The sequence below is a fragment of the Sinocyclocheilus grahami genome, unplaced genomic scaffold (genome assembly GCF_001515645.1).
Source record: "Sinocyclocheilus grahami isolate Dianchi unplaced genomic scaffold, SAMN03320097.WGS_v1.1 scaffold965.1, whole genome shotgun sequence".
NCBI lineage: Eukaryota > Metazoa > Chordata > Actinopteri > Cypriniformes > Cyprinidae > Sinocyclocheilus > Sinocyclocheilus grahami.
In genome coordinates, this window is record NW_015506144.1 from 190,788 (window position 1) to 205,769 (window position 14,982).

At 40.0% G+C, this 14,982-nt stretch overlaps 2 protein-coding genes across 2 annotated transcripts in view; one reads left to right on the forward strand and one right to left on the reverse strand.

The window, feature by feature from the left end:
• The window catches only part of LOC107564833 (peripheral plasma membrane protein CASK-like), a 62,345-nt gene that overhangs the window by 27,068 nt on the left and 20,295 nt on the right, over positions 1–14,982 (reverse strand). The window contains exons 6-11 of the mRNA XM_016250006.1: positions 9,031–9,133; positions 8,741–8,916; positions 7,316–7,438; positions 7,099–7,182; positions 4,235–4,543; positions 3,184–3,283 (exon numbers count right to left, since the gene is read on the reverse strand). Of these exons, the coding sequence (XP_016105492.1) occupies positions 3,184–3,283; positions 4,235–4,543; positions 7,099–7,182; positions 7,316–7,438; positions 8,741–8,916; positions 9,031–9,133 (895 nt within the window). The remainder of the gene's footprint in view (positions 1–3,183; positions 3,284–4,234; positions 4,544–7,098; positions 7,183–7,315; positions 7,439–8,740; positions 8,917–9,030; positions 9,134–14,982) is intronic.
• LOC107564813 (probable G-protein coupled receptor 34) lies at positions 9,442–12,936 on the forward strand. The gene is made up of 2 exons (XM_016249974.1): positions 9,442–9,629; positions 11,681–12,936. The coding sequence occupies exon 2, from the start codon at positions 11,768–11,770 to the stop codon at positions 12,926–12,928; it is 1,161 nt and encodes a 386-aa protein (XP_016105460.1). The 5' UTR covers positions 9,442–9,629; positions 11,681–11,767; the 3' UTR covers positions 12,929–12,936.

Below are 14,982 nucleotides of genomic sequence, written 5' to 3' on the forward strand. Positions count from 1 at the left end.
CAAGTAGAAGTCCATCGATACTGGATTTTGCTGATACTGTAATGCGCTTAAAGAAAGGCAATACAAATATTATTGTGGCAATACAAATAAAATCTATACTGAATGTGTTAAATAATGTTCCTAGTCTTTCTTTCCTGTGATGCGGCGGTTCAGAGAGAAAATACAGGAGATTACGTTACTAGCCAGATACTGTTTATTGTGTGACCAAAATATCAATAATAGCCCGGATTAAAAAAAAAAAGAAAAGTTCAATAAATAAATCTGGGACTCTTGCTTTGAAATGTCTACTCTTTCCTACTTCAGCTGAGAGACATAAAATATGCATATACACCCATCTAGAAGATATTATAATATAAACATCTCAGTTCATCAGCGGTGCATCATAAGCAATTTTTAGGCATAAATGTGTTAAGGTCATTGCACACTCCGAAGTTAGACATCAACTTTCTTAGTATTCCTCAATCAATTAATTATAAACAATATAACAAGAAAAAAATAGTAAAATATAAAAGAATGCGAGTTTTGTGATTAATTTTTTGTAAAAAAAGTGTAGAGACCCGAGGTACGTAAAAGTTTAAGTATTTTTTCCTGCGCAACTATATTTATATATCGGATGACTCAATATGTGCAATGCATCACTGTTTGATACACAATAATGACGTGACGTTTCACTCATAATTACCGCAGGCATAAAATAAACGAATATCATCAGCAAAAATTGAAGTGGTTTGAATGGCTTTACTGCAGAGCAATTACTATACGCAATGAAATATTGCTATTGCAGCAGTTAAAGATCCATCCGTGCTGTATATATAGGTCCGGGTCGCTGAAGACCAGAATATGTAATAATGATTGGCGAAACATTCATGAAAATGAAAGCACATGAAGTTGGCAGAGTTCGAGGGTCGTGGCGGGATGCGGATCCGTCACTCATGGTGCACCTCGGTGTCGGACAAACAGAAGAAGTGAGGAATATTTAACAGCAGCGGTCACAGTGATGATGAGGCGAGCACCAGTGAAGTTTCTCATGCCCGCTCCGTGTGTCTGCTGGGCGGCGATCAAACGGACAGGGCAGCGCTTTCACGAGCAGAGATCGCTACTAGACGAATCATGAAATATTATTTCTTTTATCTGTTTTTTTGTCGTAAGTTATGCTATTACTCCAGTAATTTATACTAGCCTATCCAGCGCTCCCTGAACGCAATCTCTGGTTTATTGCCAGTCGAGCGCAAGCACGCTGCAGAGACGCGTCTATAACGACTTTGATCTGATCATAAAATCTTTCCGAGTCACAGGGCTCAAGTCCAAGTCAAGTCTAGAGTCCTTGCTGTCAAAGTCTAAGTCGAGTCTCAAGTCTTCTTTAATTATGTCGAGTCGAGTCGCAAGTCATCAAATTTGGGACTCGAGTCCGAGTCAAGTCTCGAGTCAGTTGTCCTTCATCTGAACAACTTTAAAGATGATTTTCTCAATATTTAGATTTTTTTGCACCCTCAGATTCCAGATTTTGTTTGTGTATCTCAGCCAAATATTGTCCGATCCTAACAAACCATACATCAATGGAAAGCTATTTATTCAGCTTCAGATGATGCATACATCTCAATTTCACAAAATTGACCCTTATGACTGGTTTTGTGCTCCAGGGTCACAAATATCAGTACACAAGTAGAAGTCCATCGATACTGGATTTTGCTGATACTGTAATGCGCTTAAAGAAAGGCAATACAAATATTATTGTGGCAATACAAATAAAATCTATACTGAATGTGTTAAATAATGTTCCTAGTCTTTCTTTCCTGTGATGCGGCGGTTCAGAGAGAAAATACAGGAGATTACGTTACTAGCCAGATACTGTTTATTGTGTGACCAAAATATCAATAATAGCCCGGATTAAAAAAAAAAAGAAAAGTTCAATAAATAAATCTGGGACTCTTGCTTTGAAATGTCTACTCTTTCCTACTTCAGCTGAGAGACATAAAATATGCATATACACCCATCTAGAAGATATTATAATATAAACATCTCAGTTCATCAGCGGTGCATCATAAGCAATTTTTAGGCATAAATGTGTTAAGGTCATTGCACACTCCGAAATTATCGTATGTGTTTTTTCGTATTCGTCATCCTTTCCTATCAAAATGCTTGCTACAGATGCGAAAACGCAGAAAATCAAACCTGATCCGAATTTTTTATGACGGACGAAAGTTTAGGAGGCAGTGTGTAAAAACGTGATTGACACAACGTGAGGTCGTATTTATTTTTTAACGTGCGAAAATTTCTCAGGACTCCGTGTGCAGAGACCTTAACATTCACTGATTGCAAACGACTCTGAAACCGCAACAGCGCCACATTTAGATTTTTAAACTTGCAGCGCTCACATTTACTTCACTAAATCATAACCTTTCAAAGTTTAATAAATCACATATCTATTCTGTGTTTATTTCTATTGTGTCGACTTGTGTCCCCAAATGTAACACCTCTTAAAACGAAAATTAAGACTATTTAAGGAAGTGGTTTCAAACTCAATTCCTGGAGGGCCACAGCTCTGCAGAGTTCAGCTCAAACCAGCTCCAAATCACACCTGCTTGGAAGTGAAGACCTTGATTAGATGGATCAGGTGTGTTTGATTAGGGTTGGAGCAAAACTGTGCAGAGCTGTGACCCTCCAGGAATTGAGTTTGAGTCTAGTGCTGCACGATAAATTGCATGTGATATTTAATGCGCATCTTGAACCTGCTTTCTGACAAGATGCAAATTAAATATCGCATGCGATTTATCGTGCAGCCCTATTTGAGTCCAATGATTTAAGGCCTTATTTATAATGGCCTTAAATTTGATCAGTTTGATTTAAGACTTTATAAGGACCTGAAACTGTTTTTTCTACAGTGTTTCGACTCATTTGAGGCGTGTCATGAAACAAAACCACATCCGAATGCTAACTCATCTCCGCAGAACCCAGGGGCAGCTCATTAATTCGCTGCAGTTTTTATAAACACAAAGAGCTTCTGATGGCGTTCAACACTGAACTGTTTTCTCAGCGCAGCGAGATATGAGATCTGAGGTCTGCAGAGGTCACCGCGAGGCTCCTCAAACTTCACTAGACTTTCAGAGTGACTGATAAACCAGCTGAGATCCAGAAATGACTGGACGGAGCTCCACGAGGTCGTTTCCCCCGCGGGGGACGTACCTGAAGACGTGGGGTCCTCTGAGAAATCGTGGAGGTCTTCAGGAGGGTCGCCGTAGAACGAGTTGAACTTGTGACTCGAGACGGCAGCGAGGACGGCGCCCTGTGAATCACACACACAAACTCATCTCGATTTCATTCATTACACTGTCAGACTCAAACAGGGCATTTGATGGAATCATCTCGACGAACCGCAGACGTTTGACATTTGCACTCCAGAGATCTCACAGACATATTAGATCACCAAACGCACGTCTTCACCTTTACACAGGCTCATCAAAGCTCCTCACGCCTCCTTATTCCTCTGTGCTCCAACCGTCACGCACCTCTGTTATTTTTTAACGTGCGAAAATTTCTCAGGACTCCGTGTGCAGAGACCTTAACATTCACTGATTGCAAACGACTCTGAAACCGCAACAGCGCCACATTTAGATTTTTAAACTTGCAGCGCTCACATTTACTTCACTAAATCATAACCTTTCAAAGTTTAATAAATCACATATCTATTCTGTGTTTATTTCTATTGTGTCGACTTGTGTCCCCAAATGTAACACCTCTTAAAACGAAAATTAAGACTATTTAAGGAAGTGGTTTCAAACTCAATTCCTGGAGGGCCACAGCTCTGCAGAGTTCAGCTCAAACCAGCTCCAAATCACACCTGCTTGGAAGTGAAGACCTTGATTAGATGGATCAGGTGTGTTTGATTAGGGTTGGAGCAAAACTGTGCAGAGCTGTGACCCTCCAGGAATTGAGTTTGAGTCTAGTGCTGCACGATAAATTGCATGTGATATTTAATGCGCATCTTGAACCTGCTTTCTGACAAGATGCAAATTAAATATCGCATGCGATTTATCGTGCAGCCCTATTTGAGTCCAATGATTTAAGGCCTTATTTATAATGGCCTTAAATTTGATCAGTTTGATTTAAGACTTTATAAGGACCTGAAACTGTTTTTTCTACAGTGTTTCGACTCATTTGAGGCGTGTCATGAAACAAAACCACATCCGAATGCTAACTCATCTCCGCAGAACCCAGGGGCAGCTCATTAATTCGCTGCAGTTTTTATAAACACAAAGAGCTTCTGATGGCGTTCAACACTGAACTGTTTTCTCAGCGCAGCGAGATATGAGATCTGAGGTCTGCAGAGGTCACCGCGAGGCTCCTCAAACTTCACTAGACTTTCAGAGTGACTGATAAACCAGCTGAGATCCAGAAATGACTGGACGGAGCTCCACGAGGTCGTTTCCCCCGCGGGGGACGTACCTGAAGACGTGGGGTCCTCTGAGAAATCGTGGAGGTCTTCAGGAGGGTCGCCGTAGAACGAGTTGAACTTGTGACTCGAGACGGCAGCGAGGACGGCGCCCTGTGAATCACACACACAAACTCATCTTGATTTCATTCATTACACTGTCAGATTCAAACAGGGCATTTTGATGAAATCATCTCGACGAACCGCAGACGTTTGACATTTGCACTCCAGAGATCTCACAGACATATTAGATCACCAAACGCACGTCTTCACCTTTACACAGGCTCATCAAAGCTCCTCACGCCTCCTTATTCCTCTGTGCTCCAACCGTCACGCACCTCTGATGTACCAGAAGAAAACATCCCCTGCTTTCATGTGGTTTCTGTCAATGAGAACTTTACTCTCGCTAACCTAAAACTGCCGTTTAACTTTTAAACCTTCTGTATCAATGAATTCCCACCAGTCACTTCTGATTACTAGATACGGATTTTTAAATCATTTTACAGAAATTAAATATTACAGAAAATCACATTTTGCATATATAGTGACCGAGTGAAAAGATGCTTTCTGGTCTATTTAGTTGAAATGGATCTGAAAAACAGCTCAATTTGAGTGTTATTACTGGATTGAAACTGCATTGTGTTTCGCTGATATCTAAAGCTAAGTGTCTGTCAATGTCGTAAAAAATTCCAGTGTTGACAACTGTTTAATCAACAACATTTTTTTCACCTGTGAAAACAAGATGATAACTACATACCAAGCTTAAAGGCATAATATGTAAAAAAAATTTTTTAAAACACTAGAACAGTGTTATATATTTTGCTGACTTGTGTGCTTACATTATCCCAAATGTTTCGAAGAATGTTTAAATCCAGAGAAATAAGCAATTTTAACTAGAAGCACGGAGCGTGTCTACAGTGTCATTGTGTCGCCTGCCAAACCCCTCGATTTCCGGTTTAGATTTGTAGAAAACATGGAAACACCAAAGACGCTTTAATATGTGTTTTAATAGACCGGTGACGAAGACCACAACTCCCATGATTCCACATGATGTCACGCCTAACTACGCCTTTGCCTCTTTGTTTATTTTGAATACGCGCCCTCTAGCGGCGAAAATGACATATTGTGCCTTTAACTACACAAGTTTAAATGAATGTAAACCGTTGGGAGAATATCAGATCTGTGCATTTAGTCTTAAAGTGACAGCAGCCTAATAAACCGGCTGCTGTTCATATCAATCAAACAACAAAATAAAGAAAAAAATCCCTCACTGCTCTTCACTAAATCACTTTAATAAGGATTTATCTTTAATTTCTATAAATAAATATGTCTGCTTATTCTTATATAAAGTCCTAATAAAGAATGCATATATAACCAATGGTCTTTTATTGAAAATAAGTTCTGTTTGGTGCAACAGAAAATAAATAAATTTTTGTTCTATAAGTGGTTTGATTTTTTTTTTTTTAAAGATAAACAAAGTCGTGTTATGTGTCACAGCAGTTTAATCTGTGTCTGTGTTGCACATTCAAACCTTCATATCAGGTTAATAGATGTTTTCTCCAAGAGTACATGATGAGTTTGGATGTTTTTAATGTTTTATAATTTAACTAAACCTGTTAACAATCTACTTTATTTTTCGTTTACTAAAATATTATGATATTTGTGACTCTGGAGCACAAAACCAGTCATAGGGTTCCATTTTGTGAAATTGAGATGTATGCATCAGCTGAATAAAGCTGAATAAATAATCTCTCCATTGATGTATGGTTTGTTAGGAGAGGACAATATTTGGCTGAGATACAACTATTTGAAAATCTGGAATCTGAGGGTGCAAAAAAATCTAAATATTGAGAAAATCATCTTTAAAGTTGTTCAAATGAAGTTCTTAGCAATGCATATTACTAATCAAACATTAAGTTTTGATATATTTACGGTAGGAGATTTACTAAATATCTTCATGGAACATGATCTTTACTTAATATCCTAATGATTTTTGTCATAAAAGAGAAATGTATAATTGTGACCCATACAATGTATTGTTGGCTATTGCTACAAATTGGTGCTGTCAAACGATTAATCGCATCCAAAATAAGTTTTTGTTTACATAATGTGTGTGTGTGCTGTGTATATTTATTATGTATATATAAATACAAACACATGCATGTATATATTTAAGAAAATATGCTATGTTTATATATTTATATATAATATAAATATATATACACATGTAAATATTTTCAAAATATATACTGTATGTGTGTGCGTTTAAATATACACAGCACACACACACATTATGTAAACAAAAACTTATTTTGGATGCGATTAATCGTTTGACAGCACTAGTATATATATGACTGCTTTTGTGCTCCAGGGTCACATTTAGTCTCTAGTTTAAAACTACACTAAAACTAACTCAAATGATGCTGCCCTTTTTTCCCCTTTTTTAATGCGAGCCAGGTTTAGTAATTCAAAATTAAAACCTAAAACAAGATTTGGATTTATTTGATTAAAAACCTATCAACCGAAAGAATTAAGTTTTTCACAGGAGTTTATTACAGTCTAGACAAGATGGACACTTGGGATAATTCTCTACGCGGTCAAAACGTTGGGCGCGTGTGGCCTGCGGTGTTGTGTGACACGAGGAATTACTGCACGATTACAGTAAATACCTTCAGTTTCCTCCGAGAGTTGAACTTCCTCAGCTGCTCCACCGTCTCGGGCAGGTGGATCTTGTACGAGTAGCGATCTCTCTCCTGCACGACACGCACAAACATGAGACAAACTCAACCCGATACCATGCTTGAAGGTCACAAACAAGAAGTGACTTCTACAGGAGGAGAAATGACAATCAGGTTAATTTTGAAGACAACAGCAGCAGCGTGTGACCTTGAGCCAGGGATGGTTGAGCGCCTCATAGACGGTGATTCTCTCGGCCGGGTCCAGCATTAGCATGCGTCGCACCAGGTCTTTAGCGCTCTCAGAGATCTGACTCCACTGCCGCGGGTTCATCTGACAAACAAACACACCGCTGAACCACACAAACGACTGGACCGGCTTCATCGGTTCTGACCACTGTATTTACAGTACAAATATCTAAACACTATTAAAGCAAGATTCATTTGACAGAAGAGTAGTCTTTGGCATTAAATGAGAAGAAATATCTGACAGTGTGGTCAGAGAATAAACTTGTTATTTAAAATAAATAAATACATATGTTTTATAATTTTTTTATTATTTAAAAAAAGTAAATTTTTCTGATCCCATTGGCAGATATTTAATCAAACTCATAATCTCTCAGAAAACAAGACTTCTCATCTTCTGTCATTTTGCATGAAGGAAATCTATCATGATTTAAGAATTTTTAGAAAACACACTAGAAAATATATTTTCTTACTTGATTATTGATTATTATTTTAAATCCTTTTATATGTAAAGCACTTTGAATTACCATTGTTTATGAAATGTGCTATATAAATAAACTTTGCCTTGCTTAGTATTTTTGTCTTGTTTTCTAGTACATTCGGTTACACTTTATTTTAAGGTGTCCTTGTTACAGTGTAATTATACATGCGAGTACTGAATAATATTAATTAACTACATGTACTTACTATATGGTTAGGGTTAGGATTTGGGGTTACTTGCATATAATTTATTATATTATTATTATAATAGTAAGTACATGTAACAAGGACACCTTAAAATAAAGTGTTACCAAACATTCTTGAATCACGATGCATTTACTGGAGAAGCAAAATGATTAAGACATTAGGGGAAAGTTGCGTAACCATAGTCACCACGGTAAGACTGTGTCTTAGGAATCGGTTTGACTAACTAGCAGTTAACCAAGTGGTTACTTTTCAGATCAATCTACATTTTCAATGTAACTGACTTTAAAATGTTATGACCAGTCTTGCAGAAAAAAATAGGACTAGTCTAAGCAGTTTTTGCAACCAGCATAAATATTTGAAAAAATATCTGTCGGTGGGTTAAGAAAAATTATCTTTTAGTTATTTTGCTTCTCAAGTAAATGTATCTTATGTATAGCACTGTCTATTCTCTCAATCCTAGATGTTCTCAGGTTGTCACACAACGCACTCTAACCCTTCTCCATTAATATATGCAATGCTGTGTTTGGTCAAAAGTTATCTTAGAATTATTATGAATCATGTGCAGCACACATCTATGATTTGAAACAGATTTCTCATTCTGCCCCAAACACAAGAGGAAGGTTCTGACATTAAAATCGCTCCACCTGACGTGTCTTCAGTGCTCTGGAGGTCGAGTGACGTGCTTCTGTCAATCACGCAGTACCTTGTACTTTCCTTTCACAATGGCTTCAAACAGACGCTCCTTGGTGCCGTAAAAAGGCAAACAGCCGCTCAACAGGATGAAGAGAATGACCCCGCAACCCCAAACATCCACCGGCTTCCCGTACGGCTCTCGCTTGACCACTTCAGGAGCCATGAAGTGAGGGGTCCCTACCCGACCTACATACACACACACACACACAGAGAGAGAGGCCTGAGGCTTCAGAAACAAATCAGAGCAAAGATCTGCACTTCCTGTAAACATGATCTGCTGTGGTGCGAATACACACGTACCTCCAGCCACCAGCCCTGACTCGCCCAGCTGAATCGCCACGCCGAAGCCGCCCAGTTTAACAGGAGCAGAGTTCTCCTTCGAGGCCAGCAGCACACAGTGAGGCTGAACACACACACACACACACATATATATATGAAACCACTGAATGGGTGTCCTACATAAAGCCACGTGTGTTCTAATATCACCCTCACTACATGAGATTGTGTGAGAATGAGATGAGAAGAGGACAGGTAATGCTTTTATTTCATCACATAGCAAACGAATTTCAAGAATTTAGTTTTTTGCTCTTTGGTGGATTCTACAGCCCACTCGTGTGGAGCTGAGACAACCGTCAGCAGATTGAACACACACCAACATCTCTGTGTGCTCAAGAGTCAAACACTGAGACAGCGAGAGACGACAGAGAGAGAGAGAGAGAGGTGAGAGAGAGAGTGACAGATGCTTCTGAGCGTTTAGAAGGGAAGCAGAAACACATCAGACACTTGCGGAGGAATGAAAGAGGATCTGACAGATAGACCAAAACCTTTGTGTTCCGTCTAAATGGATAAATGTGCAGCTGCAGCGCTTTGTGTAACTGAAGGAATTAACATGCAAAACTGTGAGTAGAATTTATGCATCGGCGTGTGTCTGAGATCAAAGTGCGTGTGCGAGTCATTCTACAGACGATGATAGAAAAATCTGAAAACAGAAATCTGTGGGCATGAATAAATAGACTTCATACTAGTGTCAGAAAATATGCAGGTCACTTGGACAGAGGATCACATTTAAAGAACAAAGTTTAAACTCAATATATGCTAAATGTATAAAAAAAAAAAAATTTTAGCATGCATTGATGAAGGCCCTCATGAACGTACGCGTGAAATGTCATGAAATAATTTCTGAAAGGTCAGCAGTTTTTAGACATGCAGAATTATGATTAAATAAAAAAAAACATTTTACATTTTACTATTTACAGCCCAAAAATCAAATAATTATTCAAATGAAATCCACTGCATTACAAATACATTATAAAAACATACAAAAAACCGTGAAAGAAATTTCTTCCTGTACATTTGTTCATTTAGCAAACGGCTTCATTTAGAGCAACATATGAATGACAATAATATAAGCAGAAGTGTTTTACAAGAAAAACAAAAGTTGGCTCATGAACACCAAAAATAGCACAAAGTGCACAGAAAAAGTGCTGGTTAGTGAATCAAGTGTCCTGGTAATGATGTAATCTCCAGCTGTAAATCAGACGTGATTAGATTCAACTATTTTCACTGTGCAAAATACAAGTATATATATGCAGTGTGCAGAGTATGCGGTATATGTATGAAATATCATTATGGCTCTAGGTTATGAAGGTTATGAGAAGAGAAAGCAGAGAGCAGCGCAGACTCAAAACACACATTCACCAAAGATGCAAGAGCTATCCTTAAATAATTTAACAAAGCTAAAATGATCCGGAAAGTAGGAATGGAGAATTGAATCGAGACGAGGCTCCTGGAGGTGTGTTTGTGGGCCGTGATTTACGTTCCTCACGCCGGCATTCGGAGCCAGAGTGTTCTCTCGTTTCATTTTCATTGGGCTGAGACTGAATTTTCCCCTGTTGTTCAGCACAGTAAATTAAAGCCTGGAATACACGATTTTTGCCCCGATTTTTCCGTCTGGAGAAGTTGACGAAAGACAGTCTGCAGATTTGAGTTGACAGATTCCATAGAAAATCACGTAGTGTATGACGGCCAGTTTTCCTCTGTCACTATTTACAAAGTCGGTTAATGTATGATGCCTAGTGTTTAAAACATCTGTTCAGATTTTAGAAGTCGTGTAGAGTATTCCAGCCTTAAAGGATAAGTTCACTTCCAGAATAAACATTTCCTGATAATTTACTCACCCCCGTGTCATCCAAGACGTTCATGTCTTTCTTTTTTGAGAAAAACATTCCAGGATTTTTGTCCATATGGTGGACTTCAATGGTGGCCAAAAATGCAGTTTTAATGCAGCTTCAAAGAGCTCTACACGACCCCAGCCGAGGAATAAGAGTCTTATCTAGCCAAACCATCAGTCATTTTCTGAAAATCAATTTATACGCTTTTTAACCACAAATGTTTGGCTTGCTCTAGCTCTGCGATGCGTCTTTATGAGCTGATGTTGGAAAGGTCACACGTGGTTAGTTCTTCATCTTTGTACTTCGTTTAAAAACTCCATCTCATTTTCTCCTCCAACTTTAAATTCATGCAACATTGTTGTTTTATTGTTGTTCATCACTGTGCTACGTCACGCGTGACTTTTCCAACATCAGCTAATAAAGACACGCATCGCAGAGCTAGACCAAGCCAAGTATTATGTGGTTAAAAAGTGTATAAATATAATAGTTTTTCAGAAAATGACCGATGGTTTCACTAGATAAGACCCTTATTCCTCGGCTGGGGTCGTGTAGAGCTCTTTGATTGAAACTGCATTGTAGACGTTTAACTCACTGGCCACCATTGAAGTCCACAATATGGAGAATAATCCTGGAATGTTTTCCTCAAAAAACGTGATTTCTTTGCGACTGAAAAAAAGAAAGACATGACCATGCAGGAGTAAATGATCAGAAAATTTTCATATTCTGGAAGTGAACTTATCCTTTAAAACGTGTCTGACTCGCCGTTTCTCCCCCCCCAGAGCTGAAGACTCAAGCGGAAAGCCTCCAGTGAACTTCACCCCGATCGCTAAAAAGGAGATAAAAACACAAGCATCCTGCCGAACACGATGAGCACCGTCTGGCCGACTGACCGCTTCACCAACCACACCTTCAGCAACCGCTCGTGTCCTCTGGAGGAGGAGACCCTGCGGCTCCCGCTGGCGGTGCTCTACTCGCTCATCTTTCTGTTCGGTCTGGCAGGAAACCTGCTGGCTCTGTGGGTCTTCCTCTTCCTGCACTCGCGCAGAAACTCCGTGCGCGTCTTCCTGATCAACGTGGCGCTGGCGGACCTGGTTCTGCTGGCGTGTCTTCCCTTCCGTGTGCTGTACCACGCTCAGGGGAACGTGTGGTCGCTGGGGCCGCGCATGTGCAAGGCAGTGGGCAACCTGTTCTACATGAACATGTACGTCAGCATCACCCTGATGGGTCTGATCAGTCTGGACCGCTATCTGAAGATCATCGGCGTGCGGGGCTCTCAGAGGGGCTGCGGGCCGCGCTGGCTCAGGGGCAGCCGCTGGAGTCTGGTGACCTGCGTTCTGCTGTGGAGTGGCTCTCTGGTGATGGTGGTGCCTATGATCGCACTAACCGAGGGCAACGAGGAGCCGGGGAAGTGTTTCCAGTACAAGCACAGAAAGCATGCTAGAGGCAAGGCCTACTTTAATCTGTTCATGGTGGCGGTGTTCTGGCTGGTGTTTGTGGTGCTGCTGGTTTCATACGGACGGATCGCACGCAGACTTCTGCGAGCATCGCAGGACAAACCAGACATGCCCAATGCCTTGCGCTACGCACGCACCGCTAGGAAATCCTTCGTGGTTCTGCTCCTCTTCACCATCTGCTTCGTGCCGTATCACACCTTCAGGGGCTTCTATGTAGCTTCGCAGCTCCGAGATGTTAGCTGTGAGACGCAGCGGCTCATGGATCTCACCAACGAGCTCATGCTGCTGTTCTCGGCTCTCAACAGCTGCTTGGACCCCGTCATGTACTTCATGCTCTCGGGTTCGGTGCGCAAAGCCACCATTCGGGCCTTGTCGCAATTCCTGCGTCTGCACCATGAACCCGCAGCGACCAACAGCTCGACCACAGAGTTCCGGAGGACTTCGGTGTCCCACGCTTCCAATGCTCCGGTGCTGGACACATCCAGAGGCAGCCTGGGACTCATTACACAGAGCCTCCGCGCCAAACCCAACGACCGAGAGTCCTGTCCGCAGATCACGGCGCTGTCGAGCTGATCGTGAGATGATAGTTTCACCTTTGACCCACATACTGGCCTGTGAAAGTTCACGGGAAGCAGCTCACTGGTGTGAAACGATGACTAGCTCAAAAAGTCTGCATGGGAAAGTTCTTGAGATATTGCTTCTGTGAGCCTGTGAGGGTAATATATGGCTGGACACAGCAGGAGATCACCACACATCTGCTTTGAGATTTTCAATCTATCAGACACAACTCTCACTGATCTCAAGCTCATGTGCACTATATGGACAAAAGTATTGGGACCTCCCCTTCTAATGAACAGGTTTGATTACTTTAGTAACTTCCATGAGTACAAATCTTAATGTTTAAGCATATAATTATATTCTAGGGAATTGTGTGCTTCTCATTTTATAGCAGCAGTTTGGACAGGACCCTTTTCTATTCTAACATGACAGTGCCTCTGTGTATAAGGCAAGGTTCAAAAATAAATGATTGATTGAGTCAGCGTGGAAGAACTTGACTGGTCTGGTGTGACTTTAAATGCAGACCTTGAGAAAAAAACTCATCACCAAACACCAATGACTTGTACATACACTATACGGACAAAAGAATTGGGACACCCCCTTCTTTAGAACAGAAGAAGGCACTTTCAAAACTGTGGCAACAAAGACGGAAACAATTCATGTATCTAAAAATGGTATTTCCATCTCTGTTGCAACAGTTCTGGAAGTGTTTAAAATTACTGTACCCATATGTACAAGTCACTGGTGTTTGTCCTAACTGTTGCTATAAAGTTAGAAGCACACAGTTCCCCTAGAATATCATTATATGCTTAAATATTAAGATTTGCACTTCAGTATTATAGTCAAACCTGTTCATTAGAAGGGGTGTCCCAATACGTTTGTCAATATAGTGTATTTTGTATATCGACACTGACTTACACATGAAGGACGCCTCCTGCTGGAGGAAAAGAGTTACTGCACCTACTATTACACGTTTCATCATGTTACAGAGGACTGTTACCTTTATAAAAACAAAGCTGTGCAAAAGGAACCAGTGACTCAAGCTGGTGCAGATCATTTGACATGGCTGACTTTTCTACTGTTTTTAAATTCATGTAGCTCAGACTGTAGAGTAACGCTAGTCAAAGATCTGATTCCCAGTGAACTCATAACATGCACACCTTGAATGAAAGTGTATGCCAAATGCATAAATGTCCTTTTTAAGAGTATAATAAACAGGGGAATAAAAAGCCTTATTTACAGTGTGTTAAAGGCACAATATCCAAGTTCTCACCACTAGAGGTCACATTTTTAAAACAATAACAAAGGCGAAGCTTGATGATGCTATGAAGGAGGATGTTCACAGATGAGGTAATGGATTAATTTGTTTATTACCTGTAAATTAAATTATATAAAGCAAGCAAAGAACATTATGACTGACTTCAGTCTAACGTGAGTTTAAGCACTCTCAAAAAAACTCCCCTTATAATCAGTAAAGCGGTCTATACACTGATGAATGAATCTCTTACATCATACATACATCTGCACTTTGTTGTTTATGATGAGAGAATTCACGTGAGAGCTGAATTCAGTCAACGTGCAAAAAAACCTCATCTGAATGCCTCTGATTGGCCATTGCATTCGTAAGCTCAACAGACTCGTGTGATGCGAAACACTGTAAAATGCATTAAAAAAATAAAAAATCATGGCGCAACATTGAGCAGACCTAAATGTAACGCTGCGGTCAACACTTTTCATTTTATTCACGACAGCTGTAATGGATTTAGTTTAACTGTACATAAGTACAGTTATAACTGTGTCTTAAGTGTCAATTTTTTTTAAATTGAGATTTATGCATCACCTCATCCTTGGGAACTTTTGGTGTAACGCAAATATACAACTGCATGAAATATATCACACTGTGCAAGTAGTTCTTGGATATTTTACTACAAAAATCTTACATATTGTGCTTTTGACACTCTTATTGATAACTGCTGTGGCCCATGGCTCAAAAAATTCAAGAAAGAAAAGGACACTTTATTAACAAAACAGAAAATAAAACAGACGTGTGCTAATGTAGTCATCAGTAA

What these genes read in the sequence shown, in the direction of transcription:
- LOC107564813 (XM_016249974.1), top strand. Translation starts at nt 11,768, where the DNA reads ATGAGCACCGTCTGGCCGACTGACCGCTTCACCAACCACACCTTCAGC.